The sequence below is a fragment of the Crinia signifera genome, chromosome 1 (assembly GCF_055691185.1).
Source record: "Crinia signifera chromosome 1, ASM5569118v1, whole genome shotgun sequence".
NCBI classification, from domain to species: Eukaryota; Metazoa; Chordata; class Amphibia; order Anura; family Myobatrachidae; genus Crinia; species Crinia signifera.
Genome location: NC_139217.1, coordinates 278,937,009 through 278,950,169, shown reverse-complemented (window position 1 = coordinate 278,950,169; position 13,161 = coordinate 278,937,009). Strand labels below are relative to the sequence as shown.

At 40.5% G+C, this 13,161-nt stretch overlaps 1 protein-coding gene across 3 annotated transcripts in view; it reads right to left on the bottom strand.

Moving 5' to 3' along the window:
- Positions 1–13,161, bottom strand: part of ADAMTSL1 (ADAMTS like 1) — an 852,460-nt gene that overhangs the window by 83,185 nt on the left and 756,114 nt on the right. For all 3 annotated transcript variants that reach the window (XM_083184471.1, XM_083184462.1, XM_083184453.1), the window contains one exon: positions 11,070–11,199. In XM_083184471.1, coding sequence (XP_083040597.1) covers positions 11,070–11,199 — 130 coding nt within the window. The remainder of the gene's footprint in view (positions 1–11,069; positions 11,200–13,161) is intronic.

The window sequence follows — 13,161 nt, the reverse complement described above, 5'->3', positions numbered from 1 at the left end:
ATTTTTCATTGTAAAGACCAGATTTTTAATTGTATAGTCACCCATGGGTGATTTCATACCTCCACTATCCAACTACGCATGGAGTTGATTTTATATAGTGTGGCGAGCGCAGCGAGCCACCGAGCCCGAAGCGTGGCGAGTGCAGCGAGCCCCGCGAGGGGACACGGATTACTTTAAATGTATTCTGCGTCCCCTCGCGGGGCTCACTGCGCTCGCCACGCTTCGGGCTCGGTGGCTCGCTGCGTTCGCCACACTATATAAAATCAACTCCATGCTTAGTTGGATAGTGGGGGTATGAAATCACCCATGGGTGACTATACAATTAAAAATCGTGTCTTTACAATGAAAAATCAAATTGCATTGCATGCCTTAAGTAGTGCGATGCGATGCAATACAATGAAAAAAATCGGGCGCTCAGATATTACACAAGTACCGTATTTTTTTCGGTACTTGTTTCCTAGCAGGGCGCCCAGTATGCTGTAAGCATACAGGGCTATTCTCCGTAGTAAAATCGCATTGCATTGCATCTCATGGGCCATTATAGTGCGATGCGATGAGATGCAATGCGATTTTTTTAATGTAATTTATTCAGTGCTCTGTTGGCCCTAGGGGATTGCATTGCATTGCACTGCACCTCCCGCAAAATCACATGCGATTTTATAGGGTGCGATGCCATGCCATTAGCTATACACTTGTATGACATACAATGAGGTTTCACTGACCCCCCCCACTATCCACGCCACCCCGAAGCGTGGCGAGTGCAGCGGAACGCGTCCTCCCGACCTTTTCATACCCCCACTATCCACGTCGGCGTGGAGTTGATGTTATATAGTGTGGCGAGTGCAGCAAGCCACCGAGCCCGAAGCGTGGCTTGCTGCGCTTGCCATACTGTGCTTGCCACGCTGCGCTCACCGCGCTTTGGGCTCGGTGGCTCGCTGCGCTCGCCACACTATATAAAATCAACTCCACGCTGACGTGGATAGTGGGGGTATGAAAAGGTTGGGAGGACGCATTCTGCCACCCCTCGCCATGCTTCGGGGTGCTGTGGATAGTGGGGGGGTCAGTGAAACCTCATTGTATGTCATACAAGTGTATAGCTAATGGCATGGCATTGCACCCTATAAAATCGCATGTGATTTTGCGGGAGGTGCGATGCAATGCAATGCAATCCCCTAGGGCCAACAGAGCAGTAAATAAATTACATATAAAAATCGAAATGCATCGCATCGCTTCACATGGCACTATAATGGCCCATGAGATGCAATGCAATGCGATTTTGCTACGGTAGCGTACGTAAGAAAACTGGGCGCCCTGCTAGGAAATGAGTACCTTTTTTTCTTCACCTGTCTAAAACTTTTGTGAAATAAGGTATCTAAAATATTCACTAAACAAAGATTAATAAATGCTCAAACGGTCAGATTTTCACATTTCATTATGTTACATCAGGTAAATAAAACAATACTTGATTGATTGGATATTGATTACAGTAGTATTCACCACCACATTCCTTCTTCTAAAACTTTTTGAAGTATTTATATCTCCGAGTTCTAGATGTTAGATGCACTATACATCTTTGATAAATTATGTGACTACGAATTGCTCAAGGATTTATACCAAGGATTATGATTTCCATAAATTAATTAAAAGTACAAGGGGAGCAATTGCAACTTTCTTAAAATGTAAACAAATGCAAATGAAAATAGGAAACACTTCTGTAAAACAGATGTATGTCCACACAGAGTTTTAACAATAATTAGTCAGGTTTTCATTCCCAACACTCCACTGTGACAGAACTGACTAAAGTGGTGAATGATCTGGTAACTAGTAAATCTAAAGGCCATTACTCACTACTCACTCTTATAGATTTCTCTGCTGCATTTGACACTGTTGATCACACTATTCTCATACAAACATTACACTCCCTAGGTCTTAATGATACAGTCCTCTGCTGGTTCTCATCTTACCTATCTGATTGCTCTTTCAGTGTTTGCTTCTCTGACTCTACCTCCTCTTCACTACCTCTGTCAGTCGGAGTTCCGCAAGGTTCAGTTTTAGGTCCTCTGCTTTTATCAATCTATTCCTCATCTCTTGGCAAACTAATTAGCTCTTTCGGATTTCAGTATCAATTGTATGCAGACGATACTCAAATCTATCTATCAACCCCAGAGTGGTCACCAGTGGTTTTTAGCCGAGTCTCTGAATGCCTCTGTGTCATCTCATCTTGGGTGTCTTCTCGCCACCTCAAACTCAATATTTCCAAAACTGAATTAATTTTGTTCCCACCAGCCAAGAACAGTTACCATCCTGACATCTCCATCGCTGTTGACAACTCGACAATCTACCCTACCCCACAAGCTCATTGCCTATGGTCAACCATATCCAAAATACAACCCTATCTTACACAAGGCACTACTAAATCTCTTATCCATGCACTCATTATATCCCACATTGACTATTGCAATAGTCTCCTAACTGGTCTTCCCAAGAATAGACTCTCGCCCTGCAACACATTTTAAATGCTGCTGCTAGGCTGATCTTCCTAGCAAGGCGCTTATCGTCTGCTGATCCGTTCTGCCAGTCCCTACATTGTATTTTACTGTATTCAATATACAATATTTCTACTCACATATAAAGCTATTAACCATACTACACCAGCATATATCTCTTTACTTATCTCAAAATAGCTCCCATCTCGACCACTCCGCTCTGAGCAAGATCTGCGTCTCTCTTCTGGACAGATCACAAGCTCCCATTCATTATTACAGGACTCGGGCTGCTCCCACCATATGGAATGCCCGCCCATGCACAATAAGACTCTCCACTAGCGTCCAAACTTTCAAGCATTCCCTGAAAACTCACTTCTTCAGGAAAGCCTATTATTTTATAGTACCGCACACATAACCCTCTGAGGCACTTATGTATTATATAGCTTTACTTCTGTACTTGCAATTTGGTGGGACTGCTATGCTATTACTGGTGCCTGTCCTTGTGTTTCCCTCCTATGTCCCTATATGTAAGCTTGCAGCAGGGCCCTCTAACCTCCAAGTCTGTCTGTTGTTACCCAGTTTATTTGATCACTGTCTACAATTGTAAACCAGAATCTGCTGTGCTATATAATAAATGGTAAATACAAAAATAATTAATAAATAATTAGTGGAACACAATAAATTCTGTATCTGAGACTGCTCCACCCTGTCAGGGTTAAAAGTGTGTGTGGGGGAATAAGGAGCAAATGAGTTCCTTCACCTTTAATGGTAGGTGGTACTAGTTCTACCTCCATCAATGCTCTGCACAGTAATTCCAATAGAAGTCCCTGCCCCACCATCAATAGATGATGCAGGCAATGCTAGTGTCACTGATGAGCTGCAACCACTCCCCCCCTTCCTCAGGTCCTGGTGGATTCATGGTTCTCCACATGGGACCCAGTCCTCCTGGTACTCACATATGCTTTGTCTGTTTGATGGCATTTCCCCCCTTCTCAGGGCCCAATGGCTTCCTTTTGTGGCAAGGTGTATTTGATGTCTGGCCATCATTGTTGCTGAAGTAAGGAGCCACAAAGAGGAGCAGACTGTGCATGCAGAAGACAAGATAAGTGGGGGCTGAAGGGACACAGTAAGGCTGGGAAGCTGTTGGAGGAACACAGGGCATTTATATAAATAGTCTTCCTACTTTGTAATGGCTGTTCTATGAACGTGACAATAAGCTCAGTGTGCAATGACATCCATAGTCACCAAATCTCAATGTCTGCCCTTAAATTGGGGTGCTTCCCACACATTCACTTAACGTTACATCTCAGAAGAAGATCATTCTTAAAACTGCATAACCAGTTAAAATTATGAATATTCTTGATCACCACTTTAATATGACTGCAGCACAAGGGTGTGAGTAGAAGGACCATTGAGAAGCAGCTGTTATCTTGTACGGCCTACAGAAACCTCTGACATACACAGGGCAGCCGAGAGGTATGACGGGCCCCGGTAAAAAGAATTGGGGGCATGGCCTAATTGCGGGAGGGACGGCCACCTCCATGATTAGGCCATGCCCCAAAATGTTTAGGGGGTGAAACACACTTTAAAGTCAAGGGGGAGTGTTATTGTCGCCCCCCTCTAAGCAGCAGCACATACCTACAGCATGTGCTGTGCTGACAGCAGGCTCAGCATGAAGTCTCACACTGTCAGTGAGATGCTCATGCTGAGCCTGCTGTCAGCACAGCACATGCTATACATGTGTGCTGCTGCCCAGGAGAGATGGAGGGGGCAGGGAGTGTTCGGACAAGGGCCGCCGCCGGGCCCCTCCAGCAAGCCTGGGCCCGGGTAATTAGTACCTGCTCCCCCTCTCTCTCGGCAGCCCTGGACATACAGTATCACTAGCAGCCAGAGCTGCCAGACTCAACACCATGCCCAAAGCAATGCACCTTCACTATCCTACATCAAATCTACTTTTTAGAAATACAGTAAGTGCTATATCTGGAACACAATAGACAGTAGATAAACATACATACGGCCCACTCACTTCTGTCTGTCATTCAGGGCAAATATTACAGACGCCGTTTCTCCAGCAGGTGTACCAATGTAAAGTTTGGTGAAAAGGGCATACAAGTTATTGAATGATGTCACATAACATAATAGCTCGGTTTGTTGTATGATGTCTGGTTGTAAATGATTCCCATCATGAATTGGAAAATGTGGTTCAATCACTTGTGCATTAAATCAGTGTACATGATATAAATCACATTCATTAGCGATGTGTGAAGAGTAAGCTTTGGCATCATGCCTCACACTATGGTAAGCCTTGCTGTGCTGTTTCTGAAAATCCATGCACCCTGCTGTTTATTAATTATCGACTTTTGGCATTCTTAATGCAATAAAAAGAAAAACAAATGTATTTTTTTACAGTACACAAGAAAGAATATAGCTGCAGAAATTGTCTGCAATTTCCTTCGTATCCAGCCATCTGGCTTCCATTTCTCATATGCTTTCCCCATCCCCTCACACATCTCACACATTCTTCTCACACAGTAACCCACGCTGAGTGATCGAGCTGCTGCGGTCGTCTATTTCTGTGCATGGTGGATGACTGTTTAAACACCACAACCCAAAGCCTGCTCCTATTAAACCAATGTTTTCATAAGGTCAAATTTGCTGAATAATGTTTTTTTTTTATTTGAATCAAAAACAATTGCAGAGTGTTAAATATAGTTTACAGTATTTTAATAGACTCGTTTTAGAGTGTGATTGATTATTAGAGAGTGGATAATAAGTATTAATGGAATTGTAGAATACATAGTTATATATTGCAAATAAAAATATATAAAAAAAATATGTTTAATTTACAAGGGAATAACTGATTGATACATTGCTGGAAACCGTAGTCTGGATACAGTGGTAAAACAACAACTCATTTGTAGGAATAGCTTCTACTAGTGTGATCTGGAACTGAACATATACAAGGACTGTAGATGGGCATTGTGACTACAACTACGCTTATGACTGAAGAGGTGTAAGTTTGTAGTAGCAAGGCTTTGTCATGTAGGCAAAGTTGTGTGAGGGTGTTGACGCAACTGTGGTCTGTGCACAGTTAAGCATTAATACAGTATACCTGTTTCCAGGTGTTTTAATATTGAGTATGAGTGCAATACCAAGCATACAGATTGCTGCAATTGCTTGCAGTACAGGAGCACATATAGTACATCACATTCAACATCAGCCCCTTTGACTTATATCATTATATAATATAGTTATATATAAACTTGAAGTAACATAATTTGGTTATGCATAAGACTACTCCAGAAAAACAGTCAGAAATAAAAACATTAAAAGTGACTAACTAGAAATCAGGACAAGATTCGGTACTTGTTTCCTAGCACGGCCACAATCTGGAGTAATCGTGTCCCTTAATTAAGGGACACGATTACCCCCGATGGACCCGATTTCTTTTGAAATCAGGTCCATTTTGCCGGCTAGGATACAATATCGGGGGCATCGCGTCGGTCGGGACCATTAACATTGGTCCCGACGCGACCGACGCGATGCCCCCGATATTTCCATAGGCTTCAATGTTAAAAAATATTTTAACATTGAAATCTTGTCGGGAAAGTTAAAATATCGGGGGCATCGCGTCGGTCGGGACCATTAACATTGGTCCCGACGCGATGCGATGCACCCGATTTTTGCATAGGCTTCAATGTTAAAATATTTTTTAACATTGAAATGGTGAAAAATTGTGAAAAAATGTGAAATGGGCCTTTTCATTCCCCTACTATCCACGTCGGCGTGGAGTTGAGAATAGAATAGTGTGGCGAGCGCAGCGAGCCACCGAGCCCGAAGCGTGGCGAGCGCAGCGAGCCCCGCGAGGGGACGCGGATACCTTCACAGTTATACGCGTCCCTTCGCGGCCTTCACAGGTGTCCGTGGCGATGCGGACACCTGTGAAGTCCGCGAAGGGACGCGTTTACCTGTGAAGGTATCCGCGTCCCCTCGCGGGGCTCGCTGCGCTCGCCACGCTTCGGGCTCGGTGGCTCGCTGCGCTCGCCACACTATTCTATTCTCAACTCCACGCCGACGTGGATAGTAGGGGAATGAAAAGGTCGTAGGACGCGCACCGCCGCCCCTCGCGGGCTCGCGCACCGCCACGCTTCGGGTTGTCGTCTATCGTGGGCTGGAGTTTACGCGCTTACATTTGGGGGGGTTGGGAATTTTTTTCATTTAATCCAATGTAAAATTGGGTCCCAGGGACCCAATTTACATTGGATTCAATGAAAAAAATCGGGTCCAAAATCGGTCGGTCGCGTCGATCGCATCGCATGCGACCAAATCGCATGCGATGCGATCGACCCGATTTTTCCGACACGACCGTGCTAGGAAACAAGTACCCAAGATTCTTCCAAATCTCTTACTCATTTCTATTTCAGATACATACCCTATATATGGTTTTAAGGGTCTATTTAAAAATGCCCACTGTCACCAATAGGTATTAGCAGGGATGTTTACACACAGTACAATAGCCTTTGACAACTATTGCTGAGAAAGATAAGCTATTCTCCTATCACTATTTACCATAATTTCCAAGTATGAAAAAAAACCTGCATAATATTTTATTTAATATATATATATATATATATATATATATATATATATAATAGGAGAAGACTGCGTCACTCGGGACTGGTGTTCAAAACAGCTTTGATAAAAGCCTGCGGGCTGAAACGTCAACTTAACCATTGTCTGGCTATGAGTTGTTTGTTATTGAACCAGTCCAGAGTGACGCAGTCTTCTCCTATTATCTACATGGGACAGCATTGCCTGTACTTATACTGAAGGCACCGGGCAAAAAGTTTCCTTCTGGAGTTGAGTGCCAGCGTTTTTGCACAATTATATATATATATATATATATATATATATATATATATATATATATATATATTTATATGAAAACAATGTATAAAGAGAGCGGCGACTAATTATTGTAATTTATAAATTAGTGCGAACTGTAGCAATATTATCCCATAAAAAGTATTTATTTAAACATCAATAAAGTTAAAAATAGACTAATATAAACACAGAGCATACAGTAAAAACAAGTTTAAGTTAAAAATTCAGTAAAGTGCTTATCTCAAGTAAATGGTGGGAATTTAGGTCACCCAACGTGTTTCGTCCTGTGAGACTTCATCAAGGGCACCCCTTGAACCAGCAAAGTTGGGTTACTTCCTCTTAGGAATGCTGTAGGAATGCATGACTATTTTTCTGAGGATAGCGTAATGCTACTGGTCTGAACTTTGTCCACCTTTTTTACTGCTTCTACTCCACTATTTGAGGGAGACTTCCACGTACACAATAAAGGGTTGACTGCCACTATACACTTGCCTCCTACACAAAAGTAAAAGGGCCGCTTGTTGAAAGAGATAAAACAGGATTCCATTGGCATCTTTCCAATGTCATTCAATACATTTGTTTATCTCAGGGGCACGATTGGGCCCTTTTTTTAGCCTAACAAAATCTTAAAAGGAACACATTTGGAATTATTTCTCTTGAACCATTCCCAGGTAACGTAAATTTATTTGAAGCAGATGAAAATTGTTAAATCTACAAATGTTTGAGCGCTTAAAACAACAGGAAACTCTGTTAGTGGATTAGGCACATATTTTCAGCATGTTTTATGATTTAAGCACTAAAGTTGCTATTCGATTACTTTCTATTTCTTTATACTGTATGAAGAATGTTTGTAATCCAGTACTCTAGATCTTCCGCTTCACAGTCCCCTCCCACAAGGAGAAAGGCTGTAAATCTAGAATAGCAAAATTCCCACTAGAGGTTCTACATGCTTTTCTACAGTAAACATTCCTACAAGTTCAGCCCTGATCAATCATAAATACTTAATTTTGCAGGAGTGACATGGGTGGTCAAGCAACTCATATATAATATGATAAAAAATATTTCCAGTTCAAAGACAATTGTGTTTCCGAATAGTATAACCACATAGAGAACATTCTGATAATAAAAGCTCTGCTGTATTTCAATAGCCCCTATGTGGCTGTCCAATTAAAAGTTTACATAACATAAAACTCCAATCAATGAGGGAGGGTTACGTTTTTATAAAACAGTTTTTTGTTCGGTGTGCAATATGTACTAAAATAAATGGAAGGCTGGGGGACAATAATCTCCATTAAGACACAAATTCAAAATAAATCATATTAACCCTATAAAAGGTAGCAAAGTAACAAATACAGCTAATTATATAATATTGTCTGATCAGGGAACTTAGGGCCTGATTTAGACCTGATTGGTAATTTGCAAATTTTCAAAAGACAACGAGTAGTTAGCCACCACCCAGACAGAGTGAAAACCCACCATCTGTAAATCTGCGAGTGAATTGCAAAAATTAAGCAATCTGGTGTCCTTTCGCACATCCATACGCAATTCACTCACCACTGAAATATTACAGTCTGTGCAAATATAAGTCTGACCCTTCCACAACTCTGCGACAGAGACAGGCTAATGGAAGCCAGCGTTCATGTTACATACCCTCCCTTAAAATGCCTGGGCATGCCTATATTTTATCTGAAACTCCCAGAAAACAGACAGTTACCACCCCCAAATGCTGACTTTCTGTCTGTCAAATTACAAGGATATTGCAATTAGATATTTTTATAGCATTTGAAGGCAGATAAGAACCATTGGTCCCATCTAGTCTGCCCCTTTTTAACCATAGTGTTACCCTTAAACCCTATTTGATCCTAATTTCTTTGTAAGGATAACCTTATGTCTATGCCATGCATGTTTAAATTGTTCTACTCTCTTAGACTTTGCCACCTCTGATGGTAGGCTATTCCAAGTGTCCACAACCTTTCTGTGAAGTAATTTTTCCTCAGATTTCCCCTGAACCTCCCTCCCTCCAGTTTCAGCACATGTCCTCTAATACTTCCCTTCATTTGAAGAAATTTTCCCTCCTGGACATTGTTAAAACCCTTGATATATTTGAAGTTTCTATTATGTCCCATCTTTCTCTTCTCTGCTCCAAACTATACATGTTGAGATCTTTTAGTCTTTCTGGGTAAGTTTTGTGATGTAGGCCATGCACCATTTTAGTTGCCCTTCTTTGAACTGTCTATAGAGTATGTATATCATTTTGGGAATAGGGCTTCCAGAACTGGACACAGTATTCCAGATGAGGTCTTACCAATGACCTATACAGTGGCATTATTTCTTCTTTCTTTCTGCTGCTAATTTCTCTCCCTATGCAACCATTTCACTTGTCTTCCTCATTGCTTTGTTACATTTCTTAACTGCCTTTAAGTCACCTGAAATAGTGACTCCTAGATCCCTCTACTCCTCAGCAGTTTTCAATATAGTGCCATTAATGCTATATTTAGCCTTTGTAGTTTTGAGACCCAAGTGCATAATTTTATATTTTTTGGCAATAAACTGTAATTGCCATGCTCTTGACCATTCCTCTAGTCTACCCAGATCATCAACCATTTTTTTTACCCTTCCTGTGACACATCAGACTTATTTTTTTGTTCCCAAAACTGTTGTTGCAGGATAATCTACCCCATGGAGCACTGCCGTAGTGGTCCAGTGTTACTGTTTATAGAGGGTTAACTTTCTGAAGTGGATGGGATACCTGTATAGTTCTATAACAAAGATAAACAATCACCCCACTTTATTTCTTCAGAATGTTTACAGTTTTTTTCTGACTCCTTTGCTCACCCATTTCTGAAGTCCTTATTGTTATTCTCCCCAAACCAGGTAATGACCAGATCCTCCCAGTGTCACATAGGCCTATTTCTCTTTTCTATGTTTAGTGCTCGCTAAATCCTCTAGTATACCTAGATCATGAACCATTTGTTTTACCCATTCTGGTGTTTCTACCCTGTAACAATAAAGATATTAAAAAGCACTGGTCGAAGTACAGATCTCTGGGATACTCCACTTGTAAAATAACTCTCCTGTGAATGCACTCCATTCACTACAAATTTTCTGTTTTCTATCCTGCAACTAAAATGTTATCCGTTCAACCATCTTAATGTCTAATCCCATGCTTTTGAGTTTATTTAGCAGTCTGCAATGTGGGACAGTGTCAAAAGCCTTATTAAAGTCTAAATAAGTTATATTGATGGCCTCTCATTTATGTATTACTTTAGTCACACAGTCAAAAAAGTCAAAAGGTTTGTTTGACATGATTTCCCCAAGTAAATCCATGCTGTTTGGGATCCTGTAAATAGCTGGATGTGATATATTCTACAACTCTTTCTTTTTATTTCCCTACTACTGATATGAGGCTCACTGGTAGGTAGTTGTTTGCATCTTCCTTGCTTCCACTTTTGTGCAGTGGTACAACATTCACTATTTTCTAGTCCTCTGGAATTACTCCTGTAGTTAGTGACTGGTTGAATAATTATGTTAATGGTGCTACCAGCACCCCTTTAAGTTATTTTAGTATCCTTGGATGTATCCCATCTGGCCCCATTGATTTATCCACTTTTAGTTTTGATAGCTCTACCATTCTATATCTTGGTTTACAATTAAGATGCAAACAATCACCTCAAAATAAATATTTAAAAATGAGCTTACCTTGGGGGACATGCATCCGAATTACACGTTTTTAAGAGTGGTGGAGGCCGTCTAATAGCCACACAAAGATTTTCCACTACAGTCACTCTTGTCTGTTTGTTCAAGCACACTACTACAGCTTCTTGCACACCTGTAGGAAAATAAAAACAGTTCAAACACAGTTCTATTGCTGCACTGAGGAAAATACTCTGAATGCAACCACAGAAAAAATACTGCATTTAAAGTTAATTTATACTGTAGCCTCAAATTAAATAGAATGTTAAAAGGAAAACATTTTCTTCCAATTGATTGACACAGTGCAAACTATATTGTATAAATGTACTGAAATAATAAATAGCCAGAATAAACCGGAACACAATACAGATGCATTAAAAATTGCATCAGTTCTGCAATATCATCTGAACTTGGCACTAGATAAATAATCTCCAGTGTATGGGATAGCGAGTAGGAAGTGAAAGGGAGAGTGTAAGTTTCTACGTTTCACCTATTTTTGGCAGTCAGGGAACATAGTACATAGCCAAGTTGAACTGAAACAAAACATTCTTTTGCCAATAAACCTTTACAAACATCACCAGATTTTATAATGGGCCAAACTATAATATGGTAATTTATTGCAGGATGCAGTGTGCGCTTGCGGAAAAAAAAAATGTCAACATTTACATGTTTGGTTTTAATCAGCAGGATATTTATTTATTTAAAGGGGAAATTGGGAGCTCTAAGAGTTTTAACATTGGCTGTGGTGCTACTATAATCCTTTCACCTTTGAGTAAGAGATGAAAATCTGCCTTTGAATCGTGTGTATATTCAGGTGACGAAGCCTATGGTAGGTATGCGTTATGCTTTGTGTGTGTTGGCAAAGAGGAGCTGGACAAATCTCATTAACTTTAGGTATTCTCTACTTAGTTATAGTCCAGACCAAAACATGGAGAGCCAACATCTCCAGCTGTAACTGGACCACAACTCACATTATGTGCAGCCTCTGGATCTGGCACATACTGTGGAAATTATAGTCCAACAATAGTTGAAGAGCACATGTTGACAATACACGTTAAATACACAGACTGTGGTCACTTTTTTTTATCTGGCAGTAAGCATAAAAGAGAACAATTATCAGCAGCATTTGATGCATATCGGATTTCTTAGAAGTCCTCAGCTTGGCTTCCTTCTAGAACTGTGTGAATCTTTAAGAAATCTGGGAGGTTTTCAACTGTTCTACTACCAAAAAGACATGGGTAAGATCTGTCTGTATTGTGAATGGTGTCTTTGTGATCCACAGACAAATTAGTATGTGGCTAGTGAAACAGAATATTTGCTTGCAGCTCTTTTGTTTAACACACTATTTATGATGCTGATGCTTTGACCACCCACGTGGCTTGGACGATTAATCAAAGAGCTTTACCAAGACCTATGGATTAATGCAAAGTAATTTGTACGTAGTTTTTTCAGCAAAGATGTTGGGTTGTTTTACTGCAAAAAGACAATGAATAATGTAAGCAGCGATAGAAACAGAAATAAAAATATAATGCCTAACTAATGAACAAGAAAAGAAATAGTGAAAAGAAAAGTAGTACAAAATACCATATATACTCGAGTATAAGCCTACTTTTTCATAACATTTTTTATGCTGAAAAAGCCCCTCGGCTTATACTCAAGTGAGGGTCCCACTTGAGTCGATAAGTTTTCCCAGTTTTTTTTCTTGTAAAATTAGGTACCTCGGCTTATATTCGGGTCGACTTATACTCAAGTATATACGGTATACATCACATCTGTTTTTAATGTACCCATGACAAAGAAAATACCAACTCATACATGTGACATCACTGGTTCCTTGCGAAGTGAAATAATATTCATGAGAACATAACTGAACCAATGCTCCTAAGATCATTGGTTTTTAAGCAATATTTCTGACAATATTCATACTATTAAATATTCATGATTCTGCCCCTTATGAAATCATAGGAAACCCGTGACATTCCTTGGGGAAAATGTGACTGGTTGCTCAATTAGCATTTAGGCTGCATTTTCTAATCTATAAATTAGTTTCCTAGACTATGTGTAGGCTACAGATATACTTTAAGCTGTCCAGCGTGAA